The sequence below is a fragment of the Hesperophylax consimilis genome, chromosome 12 (assembly GCF_061612785.1).
Source record: "Hesperophylax consimilis isolate HC1 chromosome 12, BYU_Hcon_1.0, whole genome shotgun sequence".
In the NCBI taxonomy this organism is placed as follows: domain Eukaryota; kingdom Metazoa; phylum Arthropoda; class Insecta; order Trichoptera; family Limnephilidae; genus Hesperophylax; species Hesperophylax consimilis.
Window position 1 is genome coordinate 18,137,291 of NC_142847.1, and position 23,015 is coordinate 18,160,305.

The 23,015-nt window shown below is 37.1% G+C and overlaps 3 protein-coding genes across 4 annotated transcripts in view; 2 read left to right on the top strand and 1 right to left on the bottom strand.

Annotated features, from left to right (window-relative positions):
- Window positions 1-14,391, bottom strand: part of LOC149419264 (cytochrome P450 9e2-like) — an 82,304-nt gene extending 67,913 nt beyond the window's left edge. Inside the window, exon 1 of the mRNA XM_089638191.1 lies at window positions 14,279-14,391. The gene's annotated coding sequence lies outside the window, so the exon portion shown is untranslated. The remainder of the gene's footprint in view (window positions 1-14,278) is intronic.
- The window catches only part of LOC149419267 (cytochrome P450 9e2-like), a 34,517-nt gene extending 15,867 nt beyond the window's left edge, over window positions 1-18,650 (top strand). Inside the window, exon 8 of the mRNA XM_089638183.1 lies at window positions 18,499-18,650. Coding sequence (XP_089494309.1) covers window positions 18,499-18,519 — 21 coding nt within the window. The 3' untranslated portion in view covers window positions 18,520-18,650. The remainder of the gene's footprint in view (window positions 1-18,498) is intronic.
- Window positions 18,573-22,548, top strand: LOC149419268 (cytochrome P450 9e2-like). 2 transcript variants are annotated; one of them, XM_089638192.1, is made up of 4 exons: window positions 18,573-18,704; window positions 19,078-19,306; window positions 20,207-20,428; window positions 22,338-22,548. In XM_089638192.1, the coding sequence occupies exons 2-4, from the start codon at window positions 19,093-19,095 to the stop codon at window positions 22,496-22,498; spliced, it is 597 nt and encodes a 198-aa protein (XP_089494318.1). In that variant the 5' UTR covers window positions 18,573-18,704; window positions 19,078-19,092; the 3' UTR covers window positions 22,499-22,548. The 2 variants fall into 2 exon arrangements, with proteins under 2 accessions (XP_089494318.1, XP_089494319.1); XM_089638193.1 differs by lacking the exon at window positions 22,338-22,548 and adding an exon at window positions 21,088-21,924.
- The last annotated feature ends 467 nt before the right edge of the window (window positions 22,549-23,015 follow it).

A 23,015-nucleotide genomic window follows, 5' to 3' on the forward strand; every position in this document is an offset into this window, starting at 1 on the left:
TAATTTTTTTTTACACATTGGCAACCCACACATTGTCTATGTTTGAAAACCGAATACATATTCGGGGATTCCCACAAATAATTAATACGTTTAGGTACTCGCTTAAAAAACAGAATACATTAACAGAAAAATGCATATAGGTACCAATTTTTACTTAAGCATGGGAGGGGGGGGTAAGAGCTTTGCTTACTTTTGGTGACAAGGGGGAAGAGGGGGTAAATAATTGTAATAAATCTGCTTACGTAATACTTGAACGGCCCCAATGCCGCCGATGGGAATTGAGGGCTAATGATTATTGCTTATGATAATTTGTTATCCTTTGTGCTTGTCTTGAGAAAAACATGATTTTAAATTTAATAAAAAATAATAGTAAAAGGGACTAACATATTACATATTTTATAAACCATGTTTTTTGTATCGTTATGAGTGCTCCTGGTATATTTTTATTTATGTAAGTTACATGTGTGCCAAGACCGAGTTGTTTGGCGGTCCGTTCTCTCTGCCTACCCCTGCGGGGAAACGACGTGATGGTTAGTTAGTTAGTCAGTTAGTTACATCCATTGAATAGGAAATGGGGTATTTTCTTTAGTCATTGGTTATGTCTACCAAGTGAATGGAGATAAATTCCGCATAAGTATTCATTTTTTGTCCTGGCATAGTTTGATCTAGCCACTGAATTGGAAGTTAAGTACAGAGTGTTCGTAAACTACCCACATGCCTAACTTTTGATAGTATTGTTGCATAGACCTCTGGGTATCTAGCACTGACGCTCTATGAAGAATTTATCGATAGTTTCGATAACTTGTCATAGTTCCCGAGCACGACTGCAAACCGCCAAGAATAAACAACATATCACATCGAATAAATTAAGTTAACTACCCACATGCCTAACTATTGGTGGTATTATTGTATAGACCTTTGGGTATCTAGCACGGACGATCGATAAAGAATTTATCGATGATGTCGATAACTTATCATGGTTCCCGAGCACGACTGCAAACCGCCAACTAACAAAAAACAGTTCACATCGAATAAATTAAGAACACTTAATCGTCGTGAACCATTGTTTCTTCATTGGTGATCTGCGGTAGTGCTTGAGAGCGATGACAATTACCGACACTATCGATAAAACCTTTATCGATCTGGACCGCTGTTATTAGGATTTAATAATGTTAAGTTTTATTATTTAAATTTTGTACACATCTCTTATCATACCTAAAAACACTTTGTCAAACAAGTTGGTGCAAAAATAACCAATAGGCGCAGAAAACACCCCAAAGGCAACTAGTCCTCTGAACGTTTTTTTTTTTGTAACTTGTAACGTTTTTCCTCTTTTTTCCCTTTATCCGAGATATATAAAAATGGTATTCATCTAATTATGTCAATGTTAAAACACAGTTTATTGAAAGTATATAGCAAATCTCAGCTATCATAGTTCATATAACTATAAAAAATAGCTTTGTTTGAAATTCCAACGTTTTAAGGTACTTTGGTGAAACAGCTTATTTGTTCAATTGATTAAATAAACGTTAAAACTCACTATCGTTTGTATATGGAAAAAATGTAATTGATTTGATGAACATCTTAAATGTCTCTACCGTTTATATGTGGAAAAATTCAATTGATTAGATTCATATATAAAATCCCTGTACCTTTTTTATAAGGAAAATTGATTATATAAAGATCTAAAATCTCTCTACCGTTTATAAATGGAAAAATGCAATTGATTAAAAACTTATAAAAAAATTACTCTACCGTTTGTATATGAAAAAATGCAATTGATAAGAAAAGCATCTAAAATCTTTTTACCGTTTGTACATGTAAAAATACAATTGATTAGATGAACGTCAAAAATCTCTCTACCATTTGAATAGGGAAAAATGCAATTTATTAAAAACATATAAAAAATCTCTCTACCATTTGAATAGGGAAAAATGCAATTTATCAAAAACATTTAAAAAAATCTCTCTACCATTTGAATAGGGAAAAATGCAATTTATTAAAAACATAAAAAAAAATCTCTCTACCATTTGAATAGGGAAAAATGCAATTTATTAAAAACATATAAAAAAATCTCTCTACCATTTGAATAGGGAAAAATTCAATTTATTAAAAACATATAAAAAAATCTCTCTACCGTTTGCATATGAAAAAAAAGCAATTGATAAAAAAAGCATATAAAATCTTTTTACCGTTTGTACATGTAAAAATACAATTGATTAGATAAACGTCAAAAATCTCTCTATCATTTGTATATGGAAAAAGCAATTTATTATTAAAACATCTAAACTCTCTACCGTTTGTTTATGGAGAAACGTAACTGATTAGATAAACGTAAAAATCTTTCTACGATTGGTATATAGAAAAATTCAATTGATTAGAAAAAGATCTAAAATCTCTTTACCGATTGTATATGGAAAAATGCAATTGATTAGAAAAACATCGAAAATCTCTTTACCGTTTGCATATGGAAAAATGCAATTGATTAGATAAATGTCAAAACTCTCTACCATTTGTATATGGGAAAAATGTAATTGATTAGATAAACGACAATGCTCTTCATCGTTTGTACACGGTTTCCATGGATACTGATCTGGCATAGATGTGGAACAGTGCCACTCTTCACTCTCGGCACATTGATCTGGTAAGTTTATCTGAGAATCATCTGTCCCGAGACACCTTGAAATATATTAATATATTCAAGTATATATGTATATATGTAAACATATTTCGTTCTACCCTATTGTGCATACAATATGACATGTATCTTCATTTAAAGTGGACGATAAGTGCGCAGTCATAAACAATGATGTCTGCTTTTCGTGAGATACATACATAGGAGGTATGTTCGGAATAAATAATAATTTCCTTGTCAGTCAGTTTATTAGTTCCAACACCTCTTTCCTGGCTTCAATTGATAGTAACTTGGTTGACTGGAAGCTCAAATGCTGGTGCTTAATTTAATAAACAGTCAAAACGTTAATAAATTCAGTGGAAATAATAACGGATTGTATAAAAATCATTTTATTTATCTTTATTAACTATAAATTTTGCCGAACCGGTAGGAAACATTTTCAAAACCAACAAATATAATATATCATTTCATAAAATATTCTCGTGAAATGTGATGTGTTCAATTTTGATATTTATTTAAAAGTGCATTTATTTATCAGTCACATGATGCATTAATTATTTAACTTAGAATAGCACATGTGCACAGCGTTTACAAAATATATGTACGAATACAAAAATCAAATAATATTACTCACAAACTAATATAAACACAATACATCCAGGTATTTGAATTTCGATTTGGTTTTTTTGAATGAAGGAATGATAGTCTTTGATGTGGAAATTAACGCACTTTCCGACAACCGATCGAGCTGAAACTCGGGAGATAGACTCGCTGTGGATGACAATGTATTCTATCAATGCATTTTCATCATATACACGCATTTCTCTGAAATTGTACGACATTACAGCAATTAATATACGAAATAAATGTCGGTCCTACCCATTCGGAATTTGGCTCAGTTGATACCGCGGTTGACTCCAGACCCTATTATATATTTTTTTTTTCCTTGTTTAATGTGTTTTTTATTGTTTTTTTTCCTTGGTTATGAGGGGCGCCCTATGTGGGCGAAATTGGAGCAGTCCGCTCCGGGCACCGCATTACAAAGGCGCTAAGACGCCGATAATACCTAACACCTAACAGTCCTAACACATTATAATACTTACTGTCCTCTTTACAGACCATGCAGATCTTATTTTTACACCTTTACTTTTGTTTTTACTTATTTACCGTTGCCCTTATGTGGCACTTTTTGGATTGATTATTGTTTTTCATTTTTCCTCTTATTTTCTCTTCTTTTCACATGTATTTTTTCCGGTTCTCTTTTCTTTTTTTTTTAGTAACAGCAACGAGTTTACAGGCGAGAACTGAACTCCGTTGTCTGTTCTGTTTTGTTTATTTTCCCCATTAGGGGTTGGATAACGGGCCTCGTCCCCGCATGCACGACTGGAGCTTCTTATTATTCTTTCTTACCGGGGGACTCCGCCAATCACCTGCGCCACCCCTGATGAGCGTTGGTGGTCAGAGGGGTGACTGTGCGGGCTGGGGTAACCTCCACCCTGCCTCCGACCTCCTGACGCTTCTTTCCCCTAGGTTCTTTAGGGTTTTATCCCTCTTTTTCCAATACTTATCTTCAGGGCACCATCGGGTGGTCGGCTAAGGGGTGTGGAAGTCCTGACCTGCACCAGTCGCCCCAACCACCACCAATTTCTCAACAGGACTGCCAGTCGTGGTTCGGCGAAACTCCCCCTTCACTCTATTGTTTATTTTACTTTTATGTGTTTACAGGTACTGGAGTGTGGGTCCCCTCCACCAACTATCTGCCTGACACTTAATCTTGATTTTTTTGTTGTTTATTTTTCTGTGTTGTCCTTAGTTTAGTACTTGTAAGCGCTTGCATACCGCTTCATAACACCGTATGCGGGGACTTTGAAGGCCTAGCTTCATTTATATAAATTGTAGAGCCTTTTATTCAAAAAAATTAGATTCATGCGAGAGCTCCGAAGGGGTGACCATAAGTCACCTATACCGGGGTGGGACAGGGTGGGTGTACCTTCAAAGTCCTAACACATTGCCAGACACAGCCAGCCACAGCCAGACAACACTGTCTTTGGATGATCATCTTCGTACTATGCGGCGAGTCTCCCTTTTTGGCAAGCGCGACATCCCCACCATGAACATGGTGGTGACATGTCATCCTGCCGCTCGCAAAGTCCTTCTAGACAGCGGAATGTGCTTCCTTGGGTGGAACGCCTGCCGCACCCGGGATTATACTGGAGCTACTAGATGCTTCAAGTGTCAACAGTATGGACACATTAGTAAATCCTGCTCTCAGGAAAAGGAAACATGTCGCCACTGCGCCGCTGTGGGTCATTCTCATGAGGATTGCCCCAAGAAGGCACTTCCCGCTGTCTGTGCTACTTGTACCCGTTTCAGGAAGTCAGCTGACCACCCCACTGGGGATAGGGATTGCCCTGCCCATCTGGCCGCTATTAACGCCCAAGTCAGAATGACTGACTATGGCTCCTGTTAATCTTCTCTCCTTAGGTCAGATCAATCTGCAGCGATCCCGGTTGGCCACACTGGATGTGCAGCGGGTCATGTCTGACCTGAATATTGACATAATGCTTATACAGGAGCAGTACACCCGGGAAGGTAAAACACCAATTGAATTTCCGGGAGCGGTACTCGAAGTCGGCTCATCGCCGGGGGCGGGTGTTCTGGTCAATACATCATTGATCAGCCCCCTCCTTCTGGCAGGGCTGTCTAATGAGTACCAAACCTGTGTATGTATTAAATTTGCTGATACTGAGATCTATCTGATCTCAGTCTATTTTAAATGGGGGAATCCGGTAGAACCACATATCCTGAGTCTGACGCGCGCCCTAAACGCGCTTAAAGGTCGTAACGTAGTTATCGGAGGGGACTTTAACGCTCGCTCTCCTCTTTGGTTTGACAATAATAAAAACCATTCAGTACGATCACGGACTGATGCCGTTGAAGACCTTATTGCTGCGCAAGGCCTTTGTATCGTTAACGAACAGAGTTCGTTCTTTACCTTTTCAAACACAATGGGAGAGAGCAACATTGATCTAACTCTTTGCTCTGGATCAGTTGCGGCCAGGATATCTAATTGGAGGGTCCATGAATGCGCAATAGTTTCGGATCATAGATTAATCACATTTACAATAGGTGTTAAGAAAACTGAAACTCCAAGATCCTCCTGGAATTTCAACACCTCAAGGGCGAATTGGGATAACTTTGGGGAGGCGCTACGAGATACATTAAGGGATTTTCATCACGTAGCAGCTAATGATCCGGACAATTTGGGGAACTTTTTCAATTTGGCCGTTGTATCTGCGGCTAATTCTTCTCTGGGCAGATCAAACCCAAAGACGAAAATTAGAACGCCGTGGTGGTCACCTGAGCTGACTTCGCTAAAGGGGGCCTATAAAGGAGCCTATAGGGCCTTGGGACTGTCCAGGAGGGGATGCTGTACGGAGGAGGAGACAGCTACCCTTCAAGCCGCTCTCAGGAGATCCAGGGCAACTTTCAAACATGCGGTTCTCCTTGCGAAACGAGCTGCCTGGCATAATTGGGTTAAAGATGTGGGCAACGCCAACCCGTGTGAAATCCACAGCGCAATTGAAAAATCCGTCAAGGGTTCGGATCGGTATTTGTCTAGTCTAATTGGGAAGATTGATGGGAGGGACGCTGAGACTGTGGACGTGGCCTCTACTCTCAACACACTTTTGGGCAAGTTAGTCCCTGTAGAGTCAGTAATTGGGGAAAGTGACCACCAAAAACAGATTAGAAATCTGGCACGGCTTCCACCCAGAGACCTCGCCCAAGAGGATAGAATCACTCCTGTCACTAGAGCTGAAATTGGTGCTATAATTAAGGGTTTGGGTCCAAAGAAGGCACCAGGGCATGACAGACTTAATGGTGAGATAGTGAAGCATGTCTGGGTCCACGCTAAAGAGGCGCTCTTTCAAGTGATGGAATCGTGCCTGAGAAGAGGAATTTTCCCTTCTGAATGGAAGAGGGGCGTGCTCAGGATTATACCTAAAGGGAACGGCAAACCACTCACCGACGTAAAGGCTTATCGCCCGATAACCTTGCTCCCAATCCTCGGCAAGATCCTGGAAATACTAATTCGGCAGCGACTTCGCAGTACACTTTCACCGTCCAGTGAACTTCAATTTGGTTTCGTCCCGGGTAAATCCACCGTGCACGCCATTTCGTTTGCGCTTAACTGGGTGAAGGTCTGCTCAAAGAGGTACGTTGTAGCAATCTTCTTAGATATAACTGGTGCCTTCGACTTCGCGTGGTGGGACATGATACGCACAAAGGTTAAAAGTAGGAATTGTCCAAAACGCCTGTTTAAATCGGTTGACAACTACCTATCGGGACGAACTGTCTCGATATCCCATGGTGATTTTACTATAGAACGTGAAGTAAATATGGGCTGTCCCCAGGGCTCCGTTTTGGGACCTGAATTTTGGAATATTGACTTTGACGACTCCTCTAGGTTACCCTTGCCTGAAGGATGTATCATGATCGACTACGCGGATGATAAGATGTATTTTGTCTCGGGGAACAGCAGAAAGGAAATTGAAGAAAAGGCTGGTGATGGTTTGAACACCCTCCTTAAATGGGGGGAGAGGAATAAGATGACCTTCGCTCCCCACAAGACAAAGGGTCTCCTGATGAAGGGCTCTCTCAGTAGAAAAAGAAACCCTACCATCCGGATGGGAGACACCAACATCAAATTTGCAGACACGGTCAAGTACCTAGGTGTAACACTCGATCGATCGTCCTCATTTCTGGCTCATGTTAAAGATGTTTCAAGCAAGGCTCAGGCGCTGTTCCTAAAGCTGAGGAGAATCTCCACCGCTGAATGGGGACTACGCAATCCGGCACTACGTGCTCTGTACAGGGGCGTATACGTTGCGCAAGTTTCGTATGCTGCCTCTGTTTGGGAGCACCGTCTGGATAACTGCCTTATACTCCTCGCTCTTACTAGGGGCCAGCGAACTTCTTTGCTGGCACTATCTGGCGCATACCGTACTGTTGCTTCGGACGCTTTGCCAGTTTTGGCCGGCATTTTGCCAATCGATCTGGAGATTAGGGAAGTCTTAACCAAGCAGAGACTTTCCAGAGGATCCCCGGCAACCCATCTTGGTGTCGTTCTGACACCAGGTGGACCGGGAACTCTCTCTGGACTGCTTCGGACGATGAAGGACCTTTCGCTCAAAGAGTGGCAGGTCCGTTGGGATAGGTCGAGCATGGGAAGATGGACCTTTTCCTTCTTCCCATCAGTTAAACTCAGAATGGAAGGGGCCTTCCTCAAACTGGACCATCACATGACGCAGCTCCTCTCAGGACATGGGGAATTCAGGGGGAGGCTTCACAGCCTTGCCCTGTCTACCCATCCCAATTGCGCTTGTGGCAATACTTACCAGTCGGCCGAGCACATTCTGTGGCACTGTGAGATCTTGAAGGATGCCAGAGACGAAATGATAGACGGTCTGAATGTCCCCATTAGACCGGTGTGGAACACCGATCTTGTTTCTAACAGAGTTAATTTCGAATGTCTGAGGAAGTTTACTAGGATCTGGGTTGAGAGATGGTCTGTGCTTAGAGTCGCTGACTAGTGTGATAACTGAGAACCCCTGGTGTATTGCTCCTGCTCCATGACTAATTCTTTTACAATTCTCCGATTATTGTTTATGCATTCTGTTCTTCTTATTTTTATTATTTTTCTTTCCTTACTGTACCAGCTGCTTCAGATGATTTTCTTTCGTTTACATTTCTTTTAAACAACTTGTATCCTATTTTCTTCTAATTTTCAGTTTTCTTTTCTTATGTTTTGTGTCTAAGGTAGACACACTGTCCTTTTTACAGACATTGCAGACACTCTTTATATATCTTTGCTTAGCTAATTATCTCTTTTACTTTGTCTTTTATCTTATACTTCACATACTGTCCTCTTTACAGACCATGCAAATGTTATTTTTATGCTTTCTACTTTTGTTTTACTTATTCTACCGATGTTCTTAAGTGGCACTTTTGGATTGTTTATTGTTTTTCTTTTCTTTTCTCGTCTTTTTTATATGTATTTTTTTTTTTTTGGTTTTCTTTCTTTTTTTCAGTAACGGCAACGAGTTTACAGGCTAGAACTGAACTCCGTTGTTTGTTTTGTATTGTTTACTTTTCCCCAATAGGGGTTGGACAACGGGCCTCGTCCCCGCATGCACTGTTGGAGCTTCTTTTAATTTCTTGTTTTTACCGGGGGACTCCGCCAGTCACCTGCGCCACCCCTGAGGAGCGTTGGTGGTCAGAGGGGTGACTGTGCGGATTGGGGTAACCTCCACCCTGCCTCCGACCTCCTGACGCTTCTTTCCCCTAGGTTCTTTAGGGTTTATCCCTCTTTTTCCCATGCTTATCTTCAGGGCACCACCGGGTGGTCGGCTAAGAGGTGTGGAAGTCCTGACCTGCACCAGTCACCCCAACCACCACCAATCTCTCAACAGGACTGCCAGACGTGGCTCGGCGAAACTCCCCCGTCACTCTATTATTTCACTTTGTTCTTTTTGTGCTTACAGGTACTGGAGTGTGGGTTCCCTCCACCAACTATTTGCCTGAAACTTGTTACTTGATTGTTTGATGCTTATTGTTCTGTGTTGTCTTTGGATTAATACCTGTAAGCGCTCGCATACCGCTTCCTAACACCGTATGCGGGGACATTGAAGGTCTAGCTTCATTTATATACTTTGTAGAGCCGTTTATTCAAAAATTAGATTCATGCGAGAGCTCCGAAGGGGTGACCATAAGTCACCTATACCGGGGTGGGACAGGGCGGGTGTAACCTTCAATAGTCCTAACACATTAGTGTCCACTCATTTTGACAAGGGGCGCCAAAATTTTGGCGCCAAGATGGTTATTTAGATGGTTGGTAGTTTTCGCATAAATTCTGAACTTGCCCGTTATCATTCAAAAAAGAAAAATGCATTTGGAATATTAGTTTCGTCTAAAAGTTATTCTCATGGCTTTGTTTTGCAAAACGTTATGAATTAATGAATAGTGTTTCAACTCATTTGGGGACGTTCAAGTATTATGTAAGCACTATAGGGGGGCAGAGGGGTCTTTGCTTTGCTTATTTTTGATGACATGGGGGGGTGGGGGGATCGAGATAGTGATTACGTCAGTACTGCTCCAGCAGTAGTTATTTTTTTTTTACACATTGGCAACCCACACATTGTCTATGTTTGAAAACCGAATACAAATAATTAATACCTACGTTTAGGTACTCGCTTAAAAAAACAGAATACATTAACAGAAAAATGCATATAGGTACAAATTTTTACGTAAGCATGGGAGGGGGGGGGGGGGGTAAGAGCTTTGCTTACTTTTGGTGACAAGGGGGAAGAGGGGGTAAATAATTGTAATAAATCTGCTTACGTAATACTTGAACGGCCCCTTTAGCCATTGTACTTGTGTGTCTAATTTAATAGTTTGTTTGTATAAAAATAAATAATAGTTTTTAAAGTGGTCATTACTACTAAAATTACTGTAAAGTTCTTCTTGATACATCTAATTCACACAACAAATTATTTGTAGTGTTTGTGACATACATGTCATAAATTTCGTCGGGTCACTGATTGTGACTGGTGATAAAGATGCTGTAAATTTATTTTTTAATAAAACACCACTCGTTTTAAATAGAGCGAAAATCTGTCGACTAATGCTTTAGTTGCATTTAAACATAACTGTGATTTTTTTCATACCTATAACAAATAAAATAACAGAAAAAATTGTGTTTTTAATAATTTTCGGAGCTTACTTTGCGATTTTTATAATTACCGTTTTGGCATTACAAATTAGTACAAATGCATAGATATCATCTTCAAATATATATTATAAGAGTAATAATTATATTAAAAATTTAAATTAAAATTAAAAGAGGGATTTTTCAAGGAGATTCATTGAGTCCTCTTTGGTTTTGCTTAGCATTGAATCCTCTATCTAAAATGTTAATTAAAAGCAAGTTTGGAATAAAAATTAAGGGTAATACAAGGGAGAGTAGTACAATATTTCATTTATTATTTTGAATGATATAAAATTAATTTTGAATTCTGAACTAAATTTAGAAAAAATGATCGAGGTAGTTAAAAACTTTTCAGATGATATCAAAATGACTTTTGGTTTAGATAAATGTAGAACGATCAGGCAAAATTGTAAATGGGGACGAGAGTATATTTAGAAATTTCCAAATTACCAATATGAAAAGGGATGGGGTTAATAAGTATTTAGGATACCCAATATCAAATAAATTAGACCATACTAGTATTAAAAATGATATTAGGATTAAATTTCAAACTAGGATCAGGAAAATTTTAAAATGCAATCTATCTGCTAAAAATTTAGTAAAAGCAATAAATACTTGGGCAATACTTCTATTAACGTACTCATTTGGCATAATTAAATGGTCCAATACAGATTTAGATATCTTAGAACGATTAATTAGAACTACGCTAACAAAGTTTAATTGCCATCATCCAAATTCAGCTGTAGAACGAATTAATTTACCTAGAAATTTAGGAGGTAGAGGTATAGTCAAAATAACTTCTTTGAAACCTAATCAGGTAGAAATGCTAAGAATTTTTTTCCATAGGAAAGCTCATAGCTCAGAAATGCACAAAATAATTTGCAAGGCAGATAGAAACATTACACCTTATTTATACGACGAGAATGCCAACATTTTTATAAATCCCAACCAGGAATTATTAGATTCCTGGTCAAATAAAACTTTACACGCAAAACACTTCAATTAGCTCAACCAAACGTATGTTGATAAATTTTCGTCAAACAAATGGTTGAGTATTGGAGAGTTGAGCGCAGAAATAGAAGGATTTACGCTTGCCATTCAGGATAGAGTCATTAATACTAAAAAATATAGGAAGCATACAATCAGAGATACAAATCAAATTGATGACTTATGTAGAAAATGTTTGGCTTTTCCGGAAACTATACAACATATTATATCGGGATTTTTTATATTAGCACCGTCCGAGTATACACTTAGGCACAATCAAGTTTTAAAAATAATTCACCAAAGTTTGGTAATTAAACATAACATGATTGACTGCCGTAATATAATACCATATTATGAATACGAACCAAATTCATTCTTATAAAATGTATTTTATAAAACATATTATGATAAAACTATACTAACAGACCGAACGATTAGTCTAACGGTGAGATTCTGGCGCAAATCAATTTATTTGTCCCAGAGTCTCACTCTCGGGCACGTCACCATAACATATTATATTGCCGATTGAGTCGTACAAATCTGTACCCGAATTCGCCCGTGGGAAGAGCAATACGCTATTTAAATATATTAGATAAAAATTTTGACATATTCTTCGGAAAATTCAATGAGTTTGTAAGGTTTTTGGCACTACATTCTCACTGAAAATGGTACTTTTATAATTAGTTAGATAAAATATCTGTAATGTTGTAAAATTTTTGTACACAAATAAAATAAAATAAAATAAAAATAATAGACCAGATATAGTTTTACATGAAAAAATTAAAAAAAAAACTTATATCATTGATGTCGCCATTACAAATTCCTATAATATATTCCTATAAAATAAGAAAATACACATATTTAGGAAATGAGATAAAAAGAATTTGGCATTCTCAGACTATAAAAATATTACCATTTGTTATTTCGGCTACTGGCATTTTACCTAGCTCTCTCATTAAAAATTTAGGCGTATTAGATCTATGAAAAAATTTATATATAAAAATGCAAAAATCAGTCATTTTAAATACATGTAGGATAACGAAAGATTTTTTAAATATTTATCTTGAGGGATCAGTAGAATTTATAGGTCCAATTAGAAGTTCTACCGAGCCGAACCCTCTGATATGAAAATATCTGGAGTCGGTGAATTATTTTCCCATTTGATCTCTGGTGAGTTGACGTGTTGTTCTTGTATTGTTCGACCACCCTCGTACAAAGGTAAAATATTATGTACTAAATAAAATTAAAAAATATATTTGTTCTCCTTCTTAATAAAATGTAAAAACATAATTATTTAAGTACGCAAGAACAAGAACTAATCATGCTGGAAAGAGATCAATGCAATAAATATGTTAAAACAAATATAATGATATATGAAGTATATGAAAATGAGATCAAAACGGAGCATAGCATTTCAGTAAATTTAAAAAATTCATGTAGTAAAAATAAATAAAAAAAATAATGAATTAAAATAAATAGTTAAATAATAATTTTAGTCATATTAAATACATGTATATATATACATTTTTTTAAATATTTATGTTGAGGGATCAGTAGGATTTATAGGCCCTGTTAGGAGTTCTACCGAGCCGAACCCTCTGATATGAAAATATCTGGAGTCGGTGAATTATTTTCCCATTTGATCTCTGGTGAGTTGACGTGTTGTTCTTGTATTGTTTTGTATTTATTTTGCTTATATAATGCACTTGCATAATGTTGATTGATTAGATGATCATTTGTGGAAAAGTGTGTGAAAGGGTTTAGTTTTTCCTATGGGGAAGATTTAACCCGGACATAAAATCAGAAAAGAAAAATTATAAATACAAGTTGTGACAAGTTTTATCTATTATTCCATTATGGGTCAGCTGTTTCACGGTACTTACGTGAATAATAACAGAACTTGAATGTTAAATTTGGAATGAACACTGTTCAAGTTCTGTGAAATAACTGGCTCTTAGTTTGTATATTTAAAGTTGTAAGATTTCATCGATTTAAATGATTGATTTTTTAGAAGATACAATAACCTTAATTATGTTTAAAACATTATTTGATAATGTGGGCCTCACTGGGTTCTTTACCCGTGCTAAGTCCCCCAGTTTACAATTTAATAATATTTAATAAAAGATAATACGAAATAATAAATTGGGATTAAATAAAATACAGTAATAAAGAATGTATTTATTGTTTTTGTGTTTAATTCGTAGAACTCCATTTAATTTTTTTTTAAATTTATTAAAATCAAATTTAATAATATAATGTCAAACTGTCAAACTGATATTTGTTATTGTTACAGCTGTTTCGGCTTTCAAGGCCATTTTCAAACTGTCAAACTGACAGTTTGAAAATGGCCTTGAAAGCCGAAACAGCCGTAACAATAACAAAAACCAAAAAATTCTTGCAGAACTTAATAATTATATTATTAAATTTGATTTTAATTAAATTTAAAAAAAATAAAGAATGTACCTAATGAAAAAAATCGTCAACGGTTGTATATAATGAAGTGTGTATTGAAATGGTGTGGTGTATTACGTTTACATGTATTTTATTATTTTACGTTATGATTTTTTTGTTATACTGCCTTGATTATAAATAAAGTAATTAAGTACTATAATGTTTTTTTTAGATATCGTCTGCGGCAAACCGCAACAATGTTTTTGTGGGCAGTTACTTGGTTAGACGTGGTGCTCTTCCTATTAGCTATAATAGTAGGTTTGCTGTATTATTTTGGAACATCAAAGTTTGGATTCTTTAATAAACATGGAATTAAAAGCACCAAACCGTATCCGTATGTAGGCAATATGTTGCCCCTGGTATTTGGAAAAAAGCATCTTAACGCCATTGTTGATGAAGATTATTACAAATATAAGGACGAAAAGTAAGTTACCTACCCCTTTGATTATACTTACCAGATTTCTATTACATACTGCAAAGCATAATATTATAATGAATACCACAATTTTAATAACTGGTTTTATTGACGATTTACGTATTACAAGCAAGAATGACAGCAGTGTACAGAGCATAGATAAAAGAAAACCAAATGGGTTGCCACACACAACATGTTGCCAACTTTTAAACTAACACTATTATTATAGAAAATAATGTATTACATTGTATGTTTTAACACGCCCCATGCTATTTTTTTCTTAGCAATCGTCGTCCCATGGGTCGGTGACATTGACTAAAATGGTCTGTAAGTGTAGTGTTTTGTGCTTTTACTACACTTTTACTGAAACTCAAGGCTCGTTATGTGATTGAAACTATGATGGTTCGTATTCAGATGTATTACGATAAAATGCTATTACAACCGCGCTGTACAATCTTAGTTTGGTAACGTGTGCTCGCTAGCAGGGTAAATTTCCGTCTGGCCGGCTCCGCGCAACGCTCGCCGTTTACGCGACTGGATCGTAAGCGCTCGGCTTCTCCGAGCGGTTCCGATCCGCCTGTTCAGTGTTGCTCTACACTGCAGTAAGGAATCGATATAAACCGAGTGCTGCCAGATCCTTCGCAGAAAAGTAAAATTCAATCAAGTAAGGCAACGGTCTACAGCGCAGTCCATTCAAGTCCATTGTGGGACTTTTCTGTGCAGGATTTATGTCAATTTATGTCACTCGATTTATGTTAATTCCTTACCGACCCATATGAAAACGGTGTTCGTCGGCATTGCAGTATTTTGAATGTCATCTTTCATGGGTAATTCGGTCATACATGGTTTTAACTCGACTATCTTTGATACATGAAGAAAATTATACAAATGAATCTAAACGAAATTAATAAAAATAAAACTTTAAAAAATAGTATAGTGTATATAATAGTAAGTGGTTAGAGGCGTTGTCCCGGTAAGACAGAGATCCAGTTGCGACAGTTATATTTTTTTTCTTTGTTTTGTTCTGTTTCATGTTTCATTTACATTAAATTTTACATGGCCCTTTGTTTTCAGGGTCTTCGGTATTTATAACTTCACTTGCCAAGCGCTGGTCGTCAAAGACTTGGAACTTATAAAACGCATCACAGTCAAAGATTTTGACCAAATCCACTTTTCACCAAAAATAACTTCAGTATGAGAGGTATTATAATAAATAAGGAATATAAACATTTAAAACTACATAACGCATATTTTAACATAATATAAATCGATGTTGGTTACTTATAGCCCTTTGTTATTTATTCGGTATGTCACTAACTTATGCCTGACCTCCACTTGTGATTTCTAGTCACGCGATTGTTCAGTCGCGCGATTGTTCAGTCGCCAAAATAAAACGCATTGTTTCAAATTGTGAGGCGGATATGGGTACCGCCGCACCGGGAACCATTTATTGGATAACCAAAACCTCTGCCATAGTAGTTCACTGCGTTTGGTAACTTAACAGGGGTTTATGAAGTGGGAGGGATGGATTTATACGTCCGTCACTGGACTCACTGACCCCAGATTCACACCCCTTGTACCTTTTTCCTTCCAAGAACTTCTCACCCTTTCTTTTCTAAGAAGACTTTCCACAAATCATCCCCAAAGATGACGTAGGCCTTGAGGGGAATTACTGTCCTCGGGGCCTCCTGTGTGGAGATAATGTAACAAAAATGTGCACACGCTTGAGACTAAACAATCGCAGTGATTAAAAAATTACAACCGATCCCATTTTAGCTCTAACGCGACCAAAGAGGCCAGCTCCTTATAATAAATAATTAAATGATTATTGCGATCGTAAGGTAAAAAAAACTGTGGGCAGAAGTTTGTAGATTTTGAAGTTGTTTTGTTTTATTTGGACCAATTATTCTCAACAATTCGTCAAAATTATGTCAATCGTTAATACTGAAAAAAACTGCAAGGTGCTCACATAAATCTTCAAATAACATGTAAAACTCCCCCTTTAAATAATCTTTGACTTGTTATTGGATGTACTATTCCGTCGCTTACTTCTCGCCCGAAGCGAAAAATTGAGCACAAGTATTTCAATGACATCCATTGGAATACCGTTCAAATTAAACGATTTATTTATCGCAGTGTGTGCACCTTGTAGATTTTCTTCGGAAGTAATTTTGTGGTCAGAAATCGCAAGCGGAGGCCAAGCCTTAAGTTTAGTAGTTTTTTTTAAAAATGAATTGATTTTCAGGAGAAAAATGGCACAACATGAGAAGCTCATTGAGTCCGGCTTTCACCGGATCAAAAATGAAGGAAATTACGCCCTTTGTGGCCGAATGCTCAGAGCGTTTTATTGAATACTTGAAGAAGAAGGTTTTTTTTTTTTCAAAAATATATATTACAGTAAATAATAAAATAAAATACAGAAAAGTTCCAATAAACTACTTTTCAGTAGTTTGTCGATGGCAACTTTTCACAACTAGTGGTGAGATTTAATATTTCTACAGCCACCTGAATTCATGAATTATTGGAGCAAGAATTTAAGTGACCTTGAGGTCACAGTAATCCTTTCCATTTTGCCTCAAATATTTAAATCTGACGCGATTGAGATCCAAAATATCAAAAATGTATAATTCATATTTCGCGTCGCTTTCGTAACAATCGGTTTAACTTTAAAAATGATTTCTTTTTTTATTGTATGAACGAGATAAAATTGAAGTTACAGTTGTGTTTTCGAAATATCGAGTTCTCTCAATTTTTGTACGATTGGAGTAAAAAAATAAGTAAAAATATGTTTTTGACAACATTTTTCACGTTTGATATTAATTTTTTTTATGTAATTTTTATTTTAAATGCATACAACGGAAATATAATTTTATCTAGTTTTTAAAGTATTTGTTTTTACGGAAAATTAAAAAGTAAGATAAATATATAGCACATTTTAAATACACAAAAGACATTGCAAACTGAACAAAAGTGTTGAAACTACTGAAGGGCTCATGTTTTCTCTCGGATAGTCCCCCGATTCTTTGAAATTCGTAGCCAATTTGTGTCTTTGTCCTTTTGGATCTATTAGTTTGTATAATCAGACATGACACTAGGCACTAGCACAAGGCTGCACAACCTTTTTAACAGTTGGGCGAAATTGACGATTTTGAATCACCGGCGGGCCACTGAATACCTGACGGTTCCTATTTCCATGGGGGGGGGGGGGGGGAGTTGTTAGAGAATTTCTATAAAACATAATTCCCCACAAAAAAAAATTCAAAATGAGTGCTCCCCACAAAATATTTGAAATCCATGGAGGGGGGGTTGTTACGGAACTTCGCTGAGAAAAAATTCCGCGCACCCAAAAACATCATATGTGATTCCCCACAACAATTTTTCGAATTCCATGGGGGGGGGGGGGGGGGTGGCTATAAGATTCCATTTCGGACGCAAAAAATATTATATCAAAAACCGGTGTATTTTTGTTTAAAAAGTAAGTTCAACAGGTTAGATTTTTTCGTCGCTGATTCTCGTTCTGAGTAGCCTAAATAGCGATAAATCGCCTTCGTTGGCAACACTGGTGACCGCGCGCAAGCTGCATTGTTTGTTTTACCGCGGGCCCGCGACACTTTTTCAAATTGGCGGGTTTTTTGAAAATGGTTCACGCGGGCCACATTGTGGCCCGCGGGCCTGGGGTTGGGCAGCCTTGCACTAGCAGGTGACTTCACATGGAGTTCACGAGAACCACAGATATTATAAATCTAACTATCATTTGGACGCAAACCGCGTGGAAATCATTTTGACACCAGGAGTGTTTCAGCTTTTCTTGAATAAACCACAACATCAGTTTTACTCTGACATTCTGACAAGGCTAGTAATTGGTAAGCAGATTTTATTTTCGAATACTACTTAGTGACAGAGTACAATGCGAGTTGCCTGTAAGCTGTCGAATTCATTTATTGGCAAATCATTGAGAGGGTGATGCCTACGTCACCTCCCTGCTCTTCGCAACTTGGGAAGGTCTATGATTTCTTACGTCTATGATAAGAAATATGATTGCTCGATCGATCTTGGTCATAATGGCCATCCGGAAAAGTTCGCAACCCTTTCCGCGCGTTTGTCTGTTTGATATTCCTACTCTATTGGTACTTACCTCATTGTTCTGGGTGATGTTTATTTCAGAAATCTCAAACGAAATGAACAATCACCTTCTTCTTGAAGGATCCAGTTATAGAAAGTAATTTGTTTTTTCATTGCCAGGAAAAGGCTACATGGAAATAGAGGTGAAGGACCTAATGTCCAAATTGACCAACTACACCATTGCATCCTGTGCTTTTGGTCTCCAAGCTGACTCCTTAAACGACCCTGAAAACGAGTTCTACAAAATGAGTAAAAAACTCACCGGTATTGAATTAAAAGATGCCATAAAAGTGCTGTCCACTTTCACGTTTCCACGATTATGAAAGGTTGGTTAAAAATTAAATATACCATCCCTCCCACTGCGGTGCAAGGAGATGGGTCGAAAGAGTACGGCTGGAGACGTCTCCATCAACCGACCACTCCCGATCGGGCCCGTCAAGAAGTGTTCAGCAGACGCATCCGCCACCAAGTCCTAGACAAACCTCACTTAATGAACTGGGCGCTCAGGTGTTGATTTTCCAGTTACCGGAGCGGTGCGGCGGAACCCACACCCGCAATGTTCACATCGGCGAATCGGTGATGTGAACATTTTCATAACAATATGAACTTTTGTTAAAACCATCTGTAAGTTGAACCTAAACATTCCGCAGAAAGCTCCGTTGTAATTAGACGATACTTAAAACATAACTTGGATTTTAGGTTATCAATCTACAAATGATAAGCGACAAGGTGACCAACTACTACAGGTTCATAGTGATGGACATCATCAAACAAAGAAACAAGTCTGGCTTCATTCGCAGGGACATGATTCATCTGCTGATGCTAGCGATGAAAGGGTCTCTACACGAGGAGGACTCTACAGATGCCCTCAATGAGGACATTGGGTTCGCAACTGTCCAGGAGGCGTTTAAAGGAAACACAGTCAGGGGTTAGTTTATAAATATTATGTCTTAAGTCATTACTACTCGTTACAATTCATAACATAAGCATGAGCGGACGGAGAGCTTCTGAGCACGGCAAGAATCTTACAAAATGTACGTTATAGAGAAGCGAGAACATAGTTCCGTGTTTTGACGATCAAAAACTAAACTGCGATTTGGTAATACTGTATTTATCCACGATTTGGTATATTTGGTTGGTCTGGGTCTAGATAATACGTAAAATAAATCCTAGGTAAACGCTATTGATCGTTAGATGGCACTGAAAAAAAGAAAATACTAAATAAATTACCTAAAAATGCGACGTAAATACAATGAAATTTAATTGAATTACTTACCATGTTAATATTTAATTGCACTTTTGATGAAATATCACTTTGTGATGTGGCAATAGATTCTCTTTTGAAATTTACTTCAACGGATTTTTGTAATTATGTTATTATGGTGGTATTTATCACAATAATATTATATTGTATTAAGATTATAAATACCACACGTTTTAGACCTTATGCAATCACAACCTGTTATTGAAGTGCATATTATAGATAATTTACGAGATTAGTTTGATGACACACACTTAATACATCAGTCATCACAACAATATATATTCCAAATAAATTTGAATTATTACATTGCTTATCTGATGTTTTATCAAGTGTACATGAAACTCTAAAAATATACCGATAAGAGGACGAAACATTAAAGTAACGAAAATTATTAAATTTGTTGTGAAATTTGAAAAATATGCTGCTATTTCTTCCGATAACGATAAAGTATTTTCTTTTGCTGGGTCTTTCAATGGCAACTATATTTGAAGCGCTGTAGTGGCACGAGAGCCTAACTATGATTCTGTTAGGTAAATCATTACAGAAGTAATTTTTGACTTTCAGTTTGGATAGATGACGAGATAACAGCTCAAGCGGTGATCTTCCTGTTTGTTGGGTATGAGACTACATCCACTGTGCTTTCCTTTATGTGCTACGAGCTGGATAACAGCCCAGATGCTCAGACTAAACCCAGGGAGGAAATTGAACACCATATTGCAGAGTCCGTAGAAATGATCAAGTACAATGACATCCGTGGCCTCACCTATATGGATATGGTCTTGTCAGGTTGGTAAACTTCAATGAAATCTCATTATCACCCAATACGCTTTTATCATACACATAAACTATTATTTATTCCTTCTTGATCAATATTAAGACCATTACTATTGCGATTTATTTAAGTTTAGATCGACAAACTGAGAAATATCTAATTAATGGAAATATGATATCCCCAAAATCGGTGTATTTTGTGAGTGCTGAACAAAGATATCAGAAGAACGAGATATGCTATGTTGGCCGCCGGACCGTAGGCGGAGTACTACCTAATTAGGGTACTTTGAACGGTATCGGGACGTGTACGCACAGAAATCTGTTCTATGCATTAGTGCGGATACCTTAGCGTAAGCGAAGGTGTGCAGTAGTATTGGTGAACAAAACCTGCGACACTGGGCAAAACAATTCCACACAGTATGAACTGCTCATAGCACATCTCGTTCTTCTAATATCTTTGGTGCTGAAGGAAACCTTCTTCCTTATTTTATCGCATTGTACCTACTTACCATCATCTTTTGACTGCTCCACGTTTAGAGGCCACAGTCTTTCTATTCTTTTAAGAATTACATTTTTTTGGCCTTTGTTTTTTCCACGTCTATATGTTGTGCTAGTTTTGCAAATTTTGTGTAGTAAAGTTTTGCTTTAACATGTTTTTTGTCTTTAATTTTCAGAAACTCTGCGATTGTGGCCACCTGGGGGGTCACGGATTGTGTGTGTGTGTTAAACAGTACACTTTGCCAATTAAAATAAACAACCAAACATACACGTTAGGCACCCTCGTCATATTTCTTACAGCCTTTGGTGCTTTCCACTCCCAATAAATTGTTGCACTCTTCTCCTGAGGAGGCTGTATCCTATTTAGTCGATCTGCTCCCTTAGCCTTTTTATAGTGATGTATAGTAATAAGTTGAGTATCTAAGCGATAGATGGCGCTAGTCATAAAGCTTACTCCAGAGCCCGTCAGATGTCGCTAGAGTGTAACAGATGCTTGTAAGGTTATAGTGACAGGGAACAAGCTTCTCGAACCAGAGAATTACCAACCCTCAAGTAATGAACAGTGTAGCTAAATCCAGACCTATTATTTGCAACGTAAATAAACACAATTATAAGTAGAACCTTTTACTTTTTAACAAAGAGTTCCCAACACATAAATCTGCAAAGTAAGACAGATATAACATACACATTCAGTAGTTTCCTGGATTTTGTTTTTTTGCCATTTACGAAATTTACAAGCACTTTATTCCCTAAAACTAAAAGAAAAAGTTTTGATTTGTTGATCTAGACTTTCATGACCAACGGTGGTGAGATTTTTCTTAACGTTAATCTAATAAAACCGACAAATAATATGTTCTGTAAATTTATATGATTTTTTTAACACGATGAATATTTTCAGGTTCAAAAGGATGACGTTGTGTGGATACCAATTAGCGCTATACACCGAGATGCTCAATATTACACAAACCCACATAAATTTATCCCTGAAAGATTTTCGGAAGAGAACAAGGGATCAATCAAACAGGAGACTTTCCTTCCCTTCGGTATCGGCCCTCGAAGCTGCGTTGGTATGGAACATATGCTTCTAAAGACAATTTCGTGCGGGCTCTTTAATAAATAAACTATTTAAATACCTTACTTAAACGATTTACAACATATAGGCATACTAACTCTATACGCGCAATGAGTTAGAATCATATTTGTAATAGAATAAATGGGAGATAAGAAGCGTATCTCCCAAAAAGACTACGGATATCTGTTGTCCATGAAGAATATCGAAATGATCGAAAGACAGAACTGGTCTGACGTTTTGTAAACTAGGTTTTTGAAATATTGAGCTATGTTGCGCATTCTCCAATACCCTAATGTTAAAAAAATGATCTAATTCTTACAATATTATGGACCACATTTTTTTAATGTGTTTCAGGTAATCGGTTCGCCCTGATGGAAATCAAGATTATTATGTTTCACCTGCTCGCCAACTTTGAGATTGTTCAAACACCCAAGACTGAAGTACCCCTGAAGATTAAAAGTCATACATTTAACCTGCACGGCCTCAATGGCACCTGGGTAGGGTTAAAGAGGTGACAAAACTAAATTTGAGATAATTTTGTGATAAAAGAATTAATAAAAATTATTTAGACCCGAAATGAGATGCCTCACATTATTTTTACTGTTGATAAGCATATTTTTCCTGATACAAAGGCAGTAAAGGCACCGAGAGAACCTTGAGTTTCGGCGCCTCTTATACATGGTATGCACATACAGTAATATTATCGCTGTATCTATTAAATTACCAAACAATGAAGGTCACCGCTTTTAAAGGTCACAATAAATTCATGTTAGGATTTCGAATAATAATAATAGTAGTGTTGGCACAACACATATGCACATTCAATTATATTATCAGATCTATTAGGTGGTTGGCTGTGTCAATTAAATTACCAAACCGTCGCTCTAGTTCGTTTTTGTCCAACAGACCATTTTTGGCGAAATTGAGTTAAGTTTGCAGTTGTTCTCAGAAAGCGTTTATTTATACAATACAAGTGAAAAAAAAAATTAAAAATGTTTTTATTGTGTTTTCAAGACGTAGTTTGTCTTAATT

What these genes read in the sequence shown, in the direction of transcription:
- LOC149419268 (XM_089638192.1), top strand. Translation starts at nt 19,093, where the DNA reads ATGATAAGCGACAAGGTGACCAACTACTACAGGTTCATAGTGATGGAC. An exon ending in TAAAGGAAACACAGTCAGGG is followed by an intron (nt 19,307 to 20,206) that starts GTTAGTTTATAA and finishes TTTGACTTTCAG; the next exon opens with TTTGGATAGATGACGAGATA. An exon ending in TATGGATATGGTCTTGTCAG is followed by an intron (nt 20,429 to 22,337) that starts GTTGGTAAACTT and finishes AATGTGTTTCAG; the next exon opens with GTAATCGGTTCGCCCTGATG.